An 18,512-nucleotide genomic window follows, 5' to 3' on the forward strand; every position below is an offset into this window, starting at 1 on the left:
ACTTTCTCTTAAAAGCTTTAAAATTACGTATACTTATATAAGCTTTTTAACCTTGACAAGTTAATGTATGCATAAAAAGCTTTACAGCAGTTTCAAAGATAAACTTTTTCTTGAAAGCTTTAAAATAACTCTGTATCATCATTAATTTATGAAAAAATTATGATTAAATTAACATTTTGCTTAAACTTTAAACCATTTATTATAAAAATAAATCCTATTATTATTTCCTTATTTTACTGTAAACTATTACCAGTAAACTAGGCAAGTTTTGCCATCACCGTTTGTAGGAGTTTAAATTACATATTATATAAAACCAACTACGTGACTTTTTCCCTAATTTCTCTTAAACCATTAAACCATAATTTTTAATATACATTTTAAACTTTCGAGGTCTTAACACAAGTATAAAGTGAAGACTCAAACACACACTCACACACAGACACATATAATAGTAAATAAAATGGTATGAGTTTGTAAAAAAAGGCTCTTACAATTTCCTGACTATATATACATATATAAAAAGTAGAAGGACGAGTTCTAGTAAAAAATTAGAGAAGGAGTATTATAAATAGTAAAATTATAACAACATAAATTACATTTACGCACATAATTCACACTTACACACCGACAAAATACTGATTTAGACATACCCGGTAGTTCGAGGGGACAGCTAAAAACTAGTATTCAAAATAATAACTTAACTTTGATTACAAATTAATTAATTTGAATTGTATTTGCAATAGATTCAATATCTTATGCTTGAAAGGACAAAACAGAAAATTATTATACGTCACTACTCTCTAGATTACTTAGAGACAGATATGTGACAGTTGTCTCAACACTAGATTATTTAGAGACAATTAAACGACGATTAACTTTCATTAACATTACATAAACTTCATACAAGGTTAAAGAACATGTCCAAAATACACAATTTTGTCACTCTAAAACTATTGGGCTCAAAAATGACATTAACACACTCTTCCAACAGCACTAACTGTCATGACACTCACACCCAAATTGTCAGTATTTTGCCTTTATTTTTGTTTTAAAGATAGACAACAATTCATAAAATTAAAAGAAAATTTTGTATTTAAAAAGCAAAACAAAACTTTAGCTTAAGTTTTCTTAGCTTACTCAAGGAAATGATGGGTTGGAAGGCCAAAAAGAGGAAACTGAACATTTTCCAAAAAAAGGTAAGTAGTAAAATAACAAAAAATCTGAAGAGACCAAAACAACTTGACATCATTTTATTTATTACAAAACAGGCCATGCCATAATTTTAGCACAAAAAAAAAATTTTTTAAATAAAATTTTGCTTTACAAACAAAATTTATATAATTTCTTAATAATTATACTAGTTCTAAAGCATAGAGCTTTTATTTCTTTTAGAAGAAAGAAAAATAAGGAAGAAAGGGTTGTTTTCCATTTTTGCTCGTGTGCTTTTTCCTTCAAATGCCTGGTTATCTTTTGAAGTTGTTAATAATGTTGGTCTTAGGTTGTATTGTCTTGTCCCCTTTAGAAAGGTATGTGTGTGTGGTATGCCACCATAACGTAAACACCATAATTAGTTAAAGCTTTTAAATTACTTTGATAAAATGTGTGTATAAACAAAAAAAACTTTTAAGGTTATTTATGATTGTCAAAGTACCTTGTACTTACTTGCTGCCTGAGTAAGTAAAAATAAATAATTTTTAACATTTCGCGTTTGCTGTTGCTATTTTTTGTCTCTAAAGATAGAGGTATAATAACATTTTGAAATGAAATAAATTTAAGAATTTGTTTTTGTTAATGTTGTGTGTGTGTGTGTCTTTACTTTTTATTTCCAGGAAAAGTGTAAAAAGTTTGTGTTTAATTTAAAAGGAAATTCTTTAGTCTAGGAATGGTCAAAAAAGTTTAAAACAATTTATTAATGATTTATCTTTTTACTTTCTAAGAAAAGAATTTAAGTTTCTTGTAAGGAGGAAAAGAAACGATTTAAAAGAGTTTAAAAGACCTTTGATTTGTTTTTTAAAGTTGAAAGAAAAGTTTAAGCAAGCTGCCAACTCATATATATTGTTAATTTTTAAAAGAAAAGTTGCTAATAAAAACATATATTTTTGTTGAAAGAATTTCAATTAAAGCCAATTTTAAATAAGTATATATAATTTAAGAATCTTTAAATTTCATTAAATCTTTTTTATTTAGTTTTAAAATTTCTAAAATTTTTTCTAGAATTATCTTGTAAACTTGAGAGCTTTTTTAAAACTAAACTTTTTTAAACTTTAAAAGCAAAAAAGCTAAAGATGCAAAATTAAACAAAAGCTTTTATAATTCACAAAGTAAAAAAGCTTTCTATAATAAATACTATAGAAAGCTATTAATTATGAAAAAAAAACTATTTTAAAGAAGTTTTAAAAGGTTTTTTTAGTTCCTGAAAAACAGCTCTTAAAACGGTTTAAAAAATTGAGCTTTAATGCTCAATAATGCTTTAATAAAACAGCGCAAATGTCATTGAATGCTCGAAAAAAGCTTTAGGCAAAAATAAAATTCTTAATAAAATGTTTAAGAAAATTTTTATATTTAATAAAAAAATATATAACAATAGGGCTTTTGCAAAAAGTTTACAAGTTTTTACAAAATTTTTCTAAAGCTAGTTGAAAGCTTTAAGTATTGAAACTTAGAAAAAGTTAACGAATTCTTTAAAAAGTATAAAAATATATTTTAATATTGAAACTACGAAAAAGTTGTTACATTCTCTAAACATGTATGTACATATAAAAATATATTGAGGATTTTATAAAAGCTTTTAAATAATGGGCTCTTAATAAAGCTTATTTTAACAATATCTAAATGAGTTTTAAAATAAATAATTAAAAACTTTATTTCCAAAACTAAAATCTATCTATCTGTCTTTTAACACAGGTTGAACTTAAGTGCAAAAAAAATTAATCAATTCAAATTTTAATTACATGACCAACAAATATGCTCAAAACAAAAACCTAACCTAGTTAGAAACCTTTAACCAAAAAAAAAAATGGAAAAATTATTTTCAAAAATTACTTTATTTTAATGACACTTTTCTAGACAGCCAAAGCAATAACAACAACAATTACTATATACATTTATAAATATTTTCTAAATGTTTTTATATTTTAAATAAATAAAACACTAGTAGAAAATGGCAATGACTACAACAACAATTTCTAAATAATCTTATAAACTGACATTTTAGAATGTTGTTTTTTTTCTAGCCCCAACTCCTGCTGTACCTCATTTTAAATTTGAAAATGTCTAAACATAAAATTACAAATTGTACATTTCAAAAAATAAATGTTTTTATAATAGTAACAACAAAAACAACAATTTGAAACTTAAACTCTTAAGGGATCCTAAACATTCTAATAAAAATTAAAGGAATGAGTCCGAAAAGTTTCAAAAATTTTCCTACTCATACTCTAGTTTTTCTATAAAACAAACTTCCTGTTTCTATACCTACCCAATAAAACACAATACAACAATATGAAGTTTAATTATTATGAGACCAATAAATACCCCAACAACAACAACAATCACAATAATATCTTGGTATAAAAAAAAGGAAACAAAAAACGAAAAGACATAAGAAACTTGGCATATTAAATTACGCAATTTATCTTTATTTGAGAACATTTTGCAACACAATTATATTTTGAATTGCCTAAAAGCAAAAACAACAACAAAATGAAAAAAAAGAGTTTTTGCTTTGTTTTTGTTGTTTTCTGTTTATAATTTATAACTTTAAGATTGAGGGGGAGTAAACTTATATATGTCTTATATTTATACAAAAGTATGTTTGAATGATTGTATTAAAAGAAATAAAATAAATGAGTTGAAGTTTTATGGTTTGTCAGTTCTTTTTGCTTCCTTGTCTTGGTTAATTTTGTTAGAATGGAAAAAAGGGTTAGAAAACAATTTCTTGTCTGTCTGTCTGCTGTTTGTAACTGCGTGTCTTTCGTTTATGTAATAGTATAAATATTGTTGTTGTTGTTTTTTTCTCTTATTGCCAAAAGTTGTTTGTTTAACAAAAACAAAAAGTTTTATATATATATATATATATATATATATATATATATATATATATATATATATATATATATATATATATATATATATATATATATATATATATTATATATATATATATATATATATATATATAATATATATATATATATATATATATATATATATATATATTATATATATATATATATATATATTATATATATATATATAATATATATATTATATATATATATAAATATAATTTTTTTTTTATTATTTTATTTTGATAGCTTTGTTATTACTCTAACGTAAAGGGTTATATTAAGTCCAAGCGGCTTAATGTTACATACCCAATTTAAGTTGTTAAAGTATCAATGAAAAACTGTGAGCTTTTAATATAAAGAGTAATTTTACAAGATTTCTAGAATTTTACAGCATTTAGAAATATATTTATATATATAGCTTCAAAATGTTTTATGCTTTTCTGGAATTTTGTGAGCTTTTAATATGTTTTTTGAGCTTTATGCTTTTTATTAGATTTATTAGATTTAAGCTTCTTATAAGAAGTACGTTCGTCTTAAGAACATTGAAAGATAAACACTTTGTGTTTTCTTTAACAAACTCCTATCAACCAAAGTTAGCTTTTTTAAAGCTTTAAGTTTTTTGAAAATTGTTTGGATTTAGGTTTTTTTAAAAACTTTTTATAAGTATACAAACTGTGAGCTTTTTATAAGCTTAAAATTTTATGGAACTTTCAAAAAGAATATGTTATATATGTATGACATAATTTGAATGCATTAAGATTTTATAAATTTTATATCCATAAAGCTTTTTACCAATTTTTCAGCTTTTTATAAGCTTTATGTTTTCTACTTAAGCATTAAGCTTTTTAAGAGGTTTTGAGAAGCTGTGAACTTTGTATAAGATTGAAGCTTTTTAAAATTCTTAAGTTCTTTATAAGCATTAAGTTCATTGTGAGCTTTAAACGTTTTATAAGCATTAACATGTTTATAAGCTTTAAGCTCTGTATAAGCATTTTTAAAGTTTTAAGTATTTTTTACATTTTTAGCTTTAAGCTCTGTATAAGCATTTTTAAAGTTTTAAGTATTTGTTACATTTTTAGGGCTTTGAGTATTTTATTAAATTTATAAACTTTTTATGCCTTTTAATATTCGAAAATTAAAAAACTTGTTAATTTTGAAAATCATGTCAGTCTTTTGAAATTTTATAAAATTAAAGCATCTTTTAATGCATTTCAATATGAAAATTATGAAAAAAAGTTACAACTAATAACCTTGTTTTTATCTCAGAAACATGTTGCTACCTATAAAGTGCATTAATAAGATGTCACAATAAGATTTTAATAAAATAAAAGTATATTAAGCTCTAATGTAGCACAAAAATAATATTCTAATTAAAACATGTTGCTAAATGAATGTAATTATTATGATTAGTTTTAATTCTTTTTAATTTCGTTCTTAACATTTTGACAAAACTCAAAATTTTACCCACTTTACATTGAATACAAAAATTTCTAAAACAAAAAATTTCCAAGAACATTTTTTTTGCAATTTTCCTTAACATTTTTCCCTTAAACAATTTTCGTATATTTGTTTTCTTGTAAATAAATATTACCATTTCCTAAAAAACTTTAATCAAAAATAACTTTTTTTTCGAAGGAAAAATTTATTTAGAATGCTGCAAAGCAGTCAACCAAAATTTTTAATTTAAAATGTTTTTAAACAAAAAATAAATTAAGAAATAATTCAGAGAACTGTTGCTGTCATTAAAAATAGATAATATAACAAGGCTAAAAACAAATATATACTGAGATGAGAAATTTAAATTTAACTTTTTGGGTATAATTTTTCTTACAAGAAAATATGCTAACAAAAATATCCCTAAAAGTATGCATTTTTTGTATTTACTGAAATATTAGAATATTTTCTTATAAACTACCTTTTAATTAATTAAATTTACATAATTGTTTTAATATTTGTTTACAGATGTATGTTTGTACATATGTATGTACATAAAGCAAATAAAATTCATAGTATACTTTCTGGCAGCATAGTCCAATTAATGTTAAAATTTAAAACTAAATTTCTCTCTCGAGATAGTATTTTACATTAAATTTTATTTATACGTTATCCATTCAACAAACACTTAAACCTTAAACAAAGCCTCTTGTTGCACATATACTATAAACACGATACATATATCTTCCACACTATTTACTAAAGTGCTTTAAAGGACCTTTTTGTGGCAACAAATTAAATTGAAATTATTATTTAACCGTAAATGGGGAGAAAAAAATGACAGCCAGTAGTAAAAAATAAACGAAAATCAACATGCAACAAACATGTTGAAAGTTAAATGTTGGACAAAAGCTAAAAGGCAGCCAAAAACTGCCAGAAAGCAGGCAGGGGAAAGTTAATAATTTTGGCACCAAAAACAAATCATGCTACAGATACATGGTATAAAGCAACTCCCACATAATTTTAACAAATTTTATGACAAAAACTTATGCAACAAACTAAAAAGTATACATAACAAAATCTACTAAAAATGAAAGAAAGACAGAAAAAACTTTGTTAAACAAAAATTTGTTGGTATTATAACATTTAAGACAGAAATGGAAGATAGGGAGGTAAAGGTCTGGTTATTTTGTTAAACTTAAAAGGAAGAGTGTGAAAGTAGTCAAAAAGAAGTTAAAAGAAGAAGACTATTTTTTGGCTCTTTTAAATGCTTGGTTTTGTTGTAGTTTTTGGTTCTTTTTTTCTATCCTATGAGTTAAGTGAATTTGGTGTCTGTTCAGGGTGTTGGTTCTGTTACTTGTCTATTTGTGATATTCTTTTCTATATTTATTTCGATTTTTGTTGTTTTTTGCAAAAAGCTGGTAATGGTGGTGGTGTTGTTGTAATTGCTTTGACTTGGAAAGTTGTAAATCACAGCAGTAGACTCAACTCAGCACAATCATGAGCAACACCAACAACAAATTCTATATAGTTAAAAGCTATGCAACAACAATAACCAACAAAAAAAACCAAATAGACAACGGAAAAAGATACCCCAGCATTTGTAGTTTATGGCTGTATGTATAATATATGTATGTATGGTTATATGGGGTTGATAATAAATTGTTAAATATCCCAGGATACCAGCTCCATCTTTTGTTGTTTGTTAATGTGTGCAACATTTTAAGAAATCTTTTATTTATCAAACATAAGATTGAAAAAAAAACTGAAAACATAATATAGGAGGAGAAAGAATTCTCAAGACATCTTCATGAGACACATGCAGACACCAGCTTTCTAAAGTAACAGAACAAAATATAAAACACTTTTCATTTCGACACTGTCAGTCATTATTAAAATTATCAAGTCGTTGGTAACATTATCAAATGTTTTTAAACAGAAATAATGTCAAGTTTTTAGTCTTATTTAAAGAAAAGAATTTTCTTGTTTCATTTTATTTCTTTAGTTTGAAGACATGTGTTGAGTTTCATAAGTTAAAAAAAATATATATTTTTTAAAAGAAAAAAATTGCAGCCTACTTTGGGGAGTTAATGCAAAAACAGTGTTGAAGTTTTTCGGTTCAATATTCAGAATATGAAACAGTATACTGCCTATTAGGTGTTGATATATTTTTTTATACATTGCCTACTTTAGGGAGTTTTATTAAAGCGAAGCAAGATAACATGTTAGTTAAGATCTTAAAAGTTTTTATTTTAATCCTTTAAATTTTATTCATGATTATGTTGTGAAGTTTTATGTTAAATATTGGATTCAAATGAAAAACATCTGTAGCTAGCTAATTTTGGTTTAAAACTATATCCATATGGGTGAAATCTACATCTAAACATAATTTTTTAAGGAATAGATTTGTATCTTGAAAAATCTGTAGCGTGCACACAAGTTTTACATAGACGCACAGACAGACAGATGTGCGGACGAACATAGCTAAATCGATTCAGAAAGTGATTCTGATTGGTACTTTAAGGTGGTGTAGGACCAATACTCTTGTTTGTTACAAACATCAGCACAAACTTAAAATACTGCCCTATCCACTATAGTGGTGTAGGGTATAATAAAAATATAAATCATTAACCTTTAACTGAGAAGTACAAATTGAAAACTATTTTTTCGAAGAACCCTTAGCTCGAAAACATTTCTCGAGAATATTCCAAAACTTTTTCTTTAAAATTAAAATAAGCTATTAAAAAATATGCACAAAAAATATAGCATACTTTAGGGAGGATATTCCGAGATTTTGTAATATTTTCCTGTTCTAAATGTAGTCTTAACAAAATTCGTATAAACTCTTAATTTTGTTAATTTTTTAAATATGAAATTTTTAAAACAAAAATTCAAACTTTAAAGCATTATATTTTTTCTCCGATAGATAGACATCCATATAAACATATTTTTTAATAATATATTACTTACATACTTGCTAACAATACACAAAAAATTCGGTTGCATTTGCAAAAAAAAATGTTTTAACTTAATGTTGTAGTAAAACTTAAATATGTTGGAAATATTGATGGTGTTGCTGTTAGTTACTTAACAACTACCAGCACTTATTTTATTTTGGAGTATTTTTTTGGTAATGAAAATTGTTGTTATTATATTTGGTTGTATTTTGAGGTTATTGTCTAGTCTTTGGTTGGATTTTTGCTTTAATTTTGTATGCTCCACTCGAATGTGTGTGTGTGTATATACCCTTTTCAAAACATGCCACATAGTAATTTTGAAATTTTTAGTTTTTTTTTACATTTAGCAGTAAAACATATTAAATCAGTGCAGACATGCGGGTACACACAGAAAATACTCGTTTAGTCATTAATTTATTTATGCTGTAGCATGAAGTTGGAGAAGAGGAATGAAAAAAAGACTATAAAAAAAATAAAACCTAAAAATTTTCTGTCAAAATGAGACAAGGAAGAGGATTTTTTCAAAGAAGTAGTTAAATTTTAAAGTAAATTAAAATCTAAAACATTTTTTTTAAAGGAATTTAAATTTCTTTAATTTAAAATTTTAATTGTTGGTTTCTTAGTATCACTTTTACCACACACGTGACTTTTTATTTAATTGAAAATGATTTTTATATAATTATTTACATTTGCATACTTTTAGTTGTCCTTAAGTCCTTTTTTATTATTTCCTTTACCAGGAAGCACGACACATTTTTTCTCTAGTTTCTATTTATTTTCTCCCTGCTGAAAACTATAATCTGATTATGAAAAAAAATTATAGATGTATTTACTTAGTTAATGAGAATTTTTTTGTTGTATTTTATAAAGTTTACTCTTAAAAGTTTACCTAAGTCTGGGGCTGCTGATATGAGCAGTTTTTTATACCCTACACCAATATACTGGGGAATGATTTACGGGTATGTGTAGATGTTTGTAACGCATAGCAATGTAGGTTATATACACACCTTAAGGACGACTCAATCTGTCAGAATTTTTATAATTTTTTTTTTAAGTTTTGCATATACAATTCTTTTTTGTCAAGAAGAAAGCCTACCTTTCATAACTATTGTAGGGATCATATAGTCGCCTATACTTTCTTTGTTGATTTTTTTATTCAGTTTTGTTTGCTGTTAAATAAACTCTTATACTAATCGTATGTATATGCAGATAACACACGTCCCATTTAGTATTATAGTACTTACATTAATGCCAACTAATTTGACTTTATTGTAAATGTGTAGGTGGTAAGGGGAGAAACCTGCAGGATTAAAAGCATTAAAATCTTCTTAAAGACAAAATATTGTCTCACTACTTGTTTGTATTCTCCCTAAATAATCTAGCGGGTAGTTAGTCCTTTAAGTAAACTAAAGAGAGTACTTGATTGACTTGTTCGAGATAACTTAATTGAAGCTTATTATTGCATACTATAGTTGAAAACAATTTTTTTAATCCACCATTACTAATCTAATACACTGTCAACTCGTTATCAGAAAGGCAAATCCGGGAAGTATCAATTTATTTCACCTTAAAAATTCATTGGTAACGAGGAAAAGTACCAACTAATATAAAAACTTAAAAGGTTGATACAACCAGAATGAACTGTTGGGAAATTTTAGATAGGAAAAATTAAAACAATAATACTAATACACCTATAAAAAAGAAAAAAAGGAGTATTAGAAAAACTTGATAACCTGCTAAAGCAAAAGTTCGAAAAGGTTATTAAGTAAAGATAAAGTAAAGAGTAAATGCAATTTACTCTTTAAGAAATTTCTAAAAATTTACATTTTCAAAATTCTAAGCTGTAGTTTAACCTAAACTGAATGACATTTGTCATAAATGTTAGAAAAAATCTAATAAATATATAATGCTTAACCAAAACATTTGGTGCACTATTAATGCGTTGTCAACTATGTTTATTTTAACATTATATTTACATTACATTAGGCTTAATATACTATACATGATACTTATGTAAAATATAAGTAAAAAAATAGTATAAATATGTACAAACATATGTATGTGTACGTATGAATATGGCTACTAATACTAGTTATATATAATAATACCAAGTTTTTGCTTAGCTTAAACTAAACAATAACCTAAACATGTTCATGTTTGTTAACACGTACACGTATGTATATATGTATGTGTGATCATGTAAATTTGCCTCTTGTAATTTAATCTAATACTTAACAAGACATTTATGCATGTGTGCGTTATACATACATACTCGTATGTAAATGTTTGTTAATATTATTAAAAATCCTATAGCTATCTTGTAGTTTATACTTCCTATTCTCATTCCTTACCTCTGTCGCTATCTGATGTTTTCCACTAGTTCTTCTTCCATTTAATTAATATTAAATAACAACAGTGAAGACTAAATTAAAAGGACAAATATTTTGAAGTGAAATGTTTACCTGTAATATTTCATATATAAAAAAACAAACAATTCTGAATTCTAATCGAGAATATTTCAAGAATTAGATTTAATAAATGTCTCATACTGTTAGGTGTAATTTTAAGCATTTTATATAAAACTAATATTTATTACTCCTTCTTTGATGGTGTCAAAATTTAAGTTTTACTTGACAAATTTAGATCTAACATAAATCTCTATCCTGTTATCCTTGATGCCACTGTTTGGCCCATCTTTCATCAGCCTAGTGTCATTGCAAAACAAACTATTTTCGAAATATGAAAGCAAACAAACTACACAAAAAAATCCTCTTCAACAAAACTCATACATTTAACAAACAAAAAATGATTTTTCATGTTTACATATTCATAATAGTTTATTTACATAGAAAAAAAGTAACAGCAGTAGCAACAAGAAACAAATATAGGAAATTGTTAGCATAATAATAATTATCATTTAGAATGAAAAATAAGAAAAAATGTTATTTAAACAGAAAAATACACATACCTGCAAAATATGCCAACATGGCTGTTAGGACGACTGATATTAAAATTAAGGCGATACTCAAACATTTCCAGGAACAACGATGTTGACAACGTTTATCTATGTGAAACCTGTAAAAAAACATATAGAAATATTAACAATTATTAAAAAAGGGTAATGATAGTTTACAAACTTTAATTAAAAGTATATATAAGATAATCTTAGAAGCACAAATGTAAAATGTTTATTTAGCAAGTTTTAAAAAAAATACTTATATGTTTTAGTTGATAAAACACCAAAAAAATATATAGAAAAATAGTTTTAGTTAAAAAGAAAAATACAAAAAAAATAATGCCTCGAAGTTTTACACATCATATAAAGCAGATTTTTCAACTTTAAAATATTGCCTATTTTCAGGCAACATTAAAAATTAAACTTAGGTTTAATGTTAAATTTTGCTTGACTAAAAACTGGTTTTAAAATATGTAAATTATATTGATTGGATTTTACTTTTAAAAAATGTTTAAAAATTTTTATTTTTTGTAACATCAAAAACGTTGCCTATTAACAGGCTGTTAAAAAGGAGTATAATTTTAGGTTTTGCAAAAAAAACAATTTCTTTAAGATTTTTAGAAGAAATTGTTAAAGAGAGTGCATGTTGGGTTTACAAAGTTTAAACTAATTACTTACTTCTAACTTATAGTCTACTTAAAGGCGACTTTAAAAATATAACTTAATTTTGGAGTTAAAATTAATTTATATTAAAATTAGCTATAAAATTGATAAATTATTCAAAGTTTTTTACAATTTTAAGGAATTTTTTAAACCTTTTGCTTTAAAAGTTTATTTGTAATAAAAACAAAAGTATAGTCTATTGATGAGCTGTGGAAAGTATATTTTTAGGCGTTGCTGGAAAGATATAATTTCATTAACATTTTTATCAGATTTCCTTTTTTTCGCAGAAATCTTTTTGAAAAACATTTTAATTTTCTTTATTTTACTTTTTTTCATTAATTTTATTGTTTCTTGAACAAGGTTTCTATTTATTTTAATACTTTTAACATCCTTGTTATTTAAAAACATAAAATTTTTGTTTTTGTTGTTGTTAATTTTTTTTCTTTTCGTATGTATATTAAAAAGGCTGTTAAAAATGACCATGTTAGAGCTATGTTTTGTTTACATACATACATTCTCATACTGAGGCAAACATTTAAACATGTGTTTGTTTTTTTTTTTTTGTTTCAGTGTTTGTTAAGAGAAAACATTTAAAGCAGTGTTGACACATTTAAGTGTATGTTTTGTATCCTTTTTGCCTTTTTATTTCACTCTTTTTAACTTTGTTGTAAAGTTTATACGATTTTTTGTTTTAAGTTTTTTTTTTGAGGTTGTTAAGGACATACACTGGTCATATGTATTAATTTAATTAAATTTTTTATGACTTTTTATAGCAAAGTACAAACACACACTTTTAGTTAAAACTGTAAAAAAAAAGATTTTTTGTTTTTAATTTAATTTGCACAAATGTGAGGCGATGGTTGCTTTTGAAACATATGTTGCCCTAAAAATAACATATTTAAATAAAATTAAACTTTTTGTTAAATTAATTTGAAAATATATTCATTACATTAAGCCATGTAAAAATAAATATATTGAAAAAAAACTCGCAACAAGAATTTTTCAAATAAAATATGAAGATTTAATTTTTTTATTAAAATGTTATATTTTAAAAAACATTATGTTGTAAATTTTAATTTTATTCGTGAATATTCCAAGAACCGAAATTATATATTTACAAAATTAAAGCATACTTTCAGGCGTTGCATAAAAGCTAATAGATTTTAGTTATGAAAATTTAATTTTGACCTTATATAAAAATGTATCCCCTATAAGTTGTTGTTATTATCATTTCATAGTTTGAAAAATGTTAGTTGGATGATATATGTTTTTAATCTTCTGCAATTGTAAACCATGGTATGTTTGTAACATACATATTTTTGTGTGAAATTTAGCAAATGTAAATAAAATTTTAAATTTAAATAAATACAAATAGAAATAATTTAAAGTGTCATTGAGCATTTTTTTTGTGCTCAAACCAAATACGGAAGACTAAAGTGTTGCTTTTGTTGCTGTTTAGCACATGTGTTGACACAAATGAAAAACAAATAAACAAAAGTGTCAACTAAATAAATACTAGTCAGAAGCAGCAGCAGCAAAAAATATGCAACATCACACCTAAAAGTAATTGCCATAATTCAAATTGTATGTGTGTATAGAGTTAAAGTAAAATAAACAAAACAATTTTAAACAAAAACCAAATAACTAACTAGTCAAAAAAATAAGGTGTTAAAATGTCCCTCAATTTTTGTAAGCAATATTTTAGAGCAGTTATGGGTAGTTTTTTTTAAAAACATCTAAGCAAGTTTTGCTGCTTAGATATATGAATAGCTTTCGCTCGGTGCTTAAGTGTATAAATAGCTATTGCTGTCTTGCTCTTACGTTCTGCTTAGTACATAAAAGCTGCTAATGTATTAAAAGTACTTTACAACAGATCCAAGCTTCATTCATAAGCACAAATGCGTTAATATTAATACTGACCATTACTGCCTCTAACAATTAACACAAATTGACCAAAAACCAAAAGACAAAAAGAATTTAAAAAAAATATTTTTCAACATAAATAAAATTTATGAAATGTTGAGGTTTTTTCTTCTATATCCTTCTTCATGTTACTAACACCTTCACTTTTTTTTTCGTATGTTTAATGAAGCTCTTTACTATAACTAATAGCAAAATTTTCCTCTATTTGTGTAGTTTTAATGCAAGAAAGGTAGCACAAGTGTTCTGGACAATTTACACAAGCTACTCATCGTTGTTGCTGTTGCTGCAACTCAAACACCTCCGTATTTCTTGTAGGCAACATATAAGGGAATAACACTTACATACAAGAAAAAAATGCAATTATTCATTTTAAGTAACAACATATTGCCTTAACACATAATCACACTATTATTTATATGCATACAACAAATTAAAAAAAAAAATAATAAAAATTGTATTCTTCTACTCCTTGCTTGTTTGTTAAATCAGTAACAAAAACTTGAAAAATTAGGGTATTCAGGTGTGAAATTAGAAACCTTGCAAACCATTTAAACAGCTTGTCTCTCAAATCATGCAAATGAGTTGTTTACTTTCATAAACAAAGTATTTTAACATTTGCAATTTGTGGATTTTTTCACTCTCGCATATAAATTGTTAAAAATAGTTTGAAAAATTTTTTCTACAAAATTTGCGCAAAACATAATAATAGATTTGAAAATTTAGTACACTGTTTAAACTAATGGTTTTCTATTATTGACATTTTTTGTATGCTTGTATGTTAAAAACCGATGATTTGTGATGAACCACCTTTATATACAACAAAATAAAAAGTTTATTTTCTATTTGAGCAAATTTGCGCTCAAATAACAAACATAATTCCTTTAAAGCATATTGCTATTTATTTCTTTGCTTTAGATTTTTTGAGTTTTAGTAAAACATTTAACTCAAATTTTGCTTTTATATTGAGTCACCCTAATGTCTAGCACTTCTTTACCTTTTACACATTTTGACTGTTAAAATAGATGAGCAAAAAAGAAAATAATAATGAAGAAATTTGAATTCAGTGTAAATTTATGCCAAAAATTAACCATAAGCAAAATTACAAAAATAAAACACACACAAACATTTCTGATTACACGTATGTAAGAGTGTAATCAAAGAAAAGACAGCAACTGTCAGAACAGACACTCTTAAATATTAGAAAGTTTTCCTTTGATAGCTAAAGAGTAGAGAAAAACTATTTTGTTATAAAATAGGGTAATGAATAAAACTGGTACTTTTTGTTCAATGTTAAAATTGTAACTAGAAAAGTACCTAAAATTGTTTTTCTTGGACAATTGATTAAACTCAAACCTCTAGGGGAAAATCGGCTGAAACTAAACTAAAGAAAGGGGGGTCATTCACCACTAGGGCACATCTGTCAATACCAAATAACTTGAAAAACGAGTAATCGATTTTGTTACATTGTTAAATTTTGTTTTCGTTTATCGATTACCTATCATACCTGAAAAGAAAGACAATTTTACATATGATGAAGACAGTCGTTATTTTTCAAAATGCTGTAAAAATTGTGAGCGTTTTATTATACATACATTGTTTAATGAATACAATTATAAAACATCGAAATAACTTATTATTTTTTTTAATTTTTTGGTTGTTTTTACTTATAATGAATCTGTCCATTTTCTTGGCTTATTTACTAAATGGATGGGGCGATGTCGCCGATTTTGGTCAGTGCGAAAAAGTTAAACAAAATATGTATATTAAGATGACGTATTAAATATTGGAAGAAATAAAACTAAAGCCAACATATATCTAGGATCTGAACCAGAAAAACATTAATAATACGTATTATGGTTATAATTTGAGAACGCAGTTAAGTTAATTATGAACTTAAAAGTACAACAGTCTAATATGACACCAATAATTTACTCTGTAATTTATCTCTTTCTTAAAACACGGAATAAAAACGAATCAATTGAAATTCCATATTTTGCACACTTATGGCTCAAAAAGTACTTTTTAGTTAATTTAATACTTTAAAAACTAAAAAGGACTTTTTTCATCTTTGACCCGTTAAGAATATGTTTAAATAAAGGTAAATAAAAATCTATTAATTTTTCCCAAAAACCACTTATCAAGTATTTATATAAGACTTAGTTAATAGGATGATTTAAAAGCGTTTAATTAAATAACTACATATTTGCAAAATTTAAAAGCCAAAAAGTACTTTTCAGAAATTATAAAACAAACTGCAGCTCACATATCTCATTCCTGCTTTAGCTAAACTATTACTCAAACAGTGAATCACGTTTACTTGTTCTAGTTCCTTCAACATAACTTCTTGCTCTTCACTATCGGAAAGTTCTCTTTCCATTTTACTTTAAAATTCAAAAAGTGTTCAGTAGACATACAAACATATAACATGCTTTGGTAAGCATTTCATTAAAGGATGTGCTGCATGCAATAATAACAAAAACAGCAATAAATTGCTTACGATATTTTTGCAGTTGTTGTTTATGATACTCGTTTTACTGTCATGGTTACATGCCAGTATTCTTTTTTAGTTCTTTTTTTTGTTGCTGTTAAAGGCTTGTCTTAGAAACCGCCCACTCTGAAAACCCATTAAAAATGTTATTGTTACTACTTGGGATCTTAATTTTTTTCCTTCTTCTTTTTCTGCATTTTGTTGCGCCTTCTGTTGGTTTCATATCATTTTTTGAGTTAAAGTTTTATTTATTAAAAAAAAATGTAAAATTGATTGGTTTTTATACTTTTGTGTGTGATTGTATTTTATTTTAATGACAATAGACTTTATAATGACATAAATTGCCTGTAAAATGTCTTTAAAACACAATTTAATGAAGACATTAAGACAACCACGTCAATGTCTGGTGGTGGTTGTTAATAAGAATAAAGATGACAAAATTTTGAAGGTGAGTAGCGAGATTGGTTGACTGATTTGGGTGTGACAAAAAGGTATATATTTTTCTCTGTCTACCTTTGTAATAAAAGGTTCGAAAAATTAAATGAAAATTAATAAATTTGTAAAAAAAAAAATAAATAAATATACTTTTTAAAATATATTTTTTTTTGGAAACATACAATTTAATTTGCAAAATATTTTTTATTGTTTTCTTAACACAATCCAAATACTAATCAAAAAATATTTGTCCTTTTTTTTAACAATTTCTCAAATTAAAATTCTTTTTGCAAAACTACTCACAAATTCCATTATTGACTTTATTTACACGACCAGATTCTTTTTGTTCATGTTCAACCATTTTTTGAAGCTTAAAAGATAAGCCTCATTTTACTTTGGCAACAGTTGTTAAACAATAATTTACAATTTACGTATTCTAAACATTTTTTTCCTTCATCTTAAGTAAAACTTGCCCCAAAAGTTGAAAGAAAAAAACGAGTAAAAAACAACAGCCCAAAGAAAACAGTAGTTGTGGTAAAAATTACTATATTGTAGTAAACTTTAAGTTAATCCGATTGTGGTGCCACAAACAGCACATTTATGTATACATTCATACATAATTTCCTACAAATTCAAAACAACAAATCGTTCCGATTTGTTATAAACACCTACTCCCACACGTACGTACATTTTGATTTGTCGGAATAGAAGATTTGCGAAGACGAGGTACAAATATGTACGTTTTATTTGTAGAGTTTGAATGCTTTGCTGCCAGCAACAAACAATTTACATGCAATACAAGAAGTGCATTTAAAGCAATATTGTTAGTAGAGTCATATATTTTCCCCAGTTTTTTCTTCTATTTTTAAGCTCAAGTAAAAGCAACTGTAACAAACAAACAACGTGCAACAGAAGAAAAATCCTCATAATTTTTGTTGTGCAAAACTGAAATCTTAACAAAATTTCTATTCATTTTTAGCCATTTACTTAAAAATCTTAAAAAGGAGATGAACGTTGAAGTAACGACGACAGAACGGTAAAGTTAACAAACATGACTACAGAAACAAACTAACGCAGCAGCAGCCATGCAAACGTTTGTTAAATGACAGTTAAAAAATTGTCTACCACGCTTGCGTGTTTTAGCTCATTGTTATTGAAAGTGTCATAAAGAAGATGCTCTTTCGTGATAGTTAACTAAAACAGAAAAAAATCTAGAAAAATATTCCACCTCTTGAAGCATCCTACTCTCTAACAATCATCAGCGGCAAATTTATACATATTACTATGGAGTTGGGGAAATAAAGGAATTATTTCAACAGAAGTTGATTTTGAACTAGAACTAAACTAGAACTGAACTAGAACTGAACCAGAACTGAACTAGAACTAAACTAGAAATGAACTAGAATTGATCTAGAACTGAACTAGAACTGGAACTGAACTAGAATAGAACTGAACTAGAACTGAAATAGAACTGAACTAAAACTGAACTAGGACTGAACTAGAACTGAACTAGAACTGAACTAGAACTGAACTAGAACAGTTCTAGTTCAGTTCTAGAACTGAACTAGAACTGAACTAGAACTAGA

At 25.6% G+C, this 18,512-nt stretch overlaps 1 protein-coding gene across 4 annotated transcripts in view; it reads right to left on the bottom strand.

Moving 5' to 3' along the window:
* Nucleotides 1-18,512, bottom strand: part of LOC111676789 (teneurin-a) — a 311,200-nt gene that overhangs the window by 113,726 nt on the left and 178,962 nt on the right. For all 4 annotated transcript variants that reach the window (XM_046947538.1, XM_046947537.1, XM_046947536.1 and 1 more), the window contains one exon: nt 11,430-11,536. In XM_046947538.1, coding sequence (XP_046803494.1) covers nt 11,430-11,536 — 107 coding nt within the window. The remainder of the gene's footprint in view (nt 1-11,429; nt 11,537-18,512) is intronic.

This window comes from Lucilia cuprina, chromosome 3 (genome assembly GCF_022045245.1).
Source record: "Lucilia cuprina isolate Lc7/37 chromosome 3, ASM2204524v1, whole genome shotgun sequence".
Taxonomy (NCBI): Eukaryota; Metazoa; Arthropoda; class Insecta; order Diptera; family Calliphoridae; genus Lucilia; species Lucilia cuprina.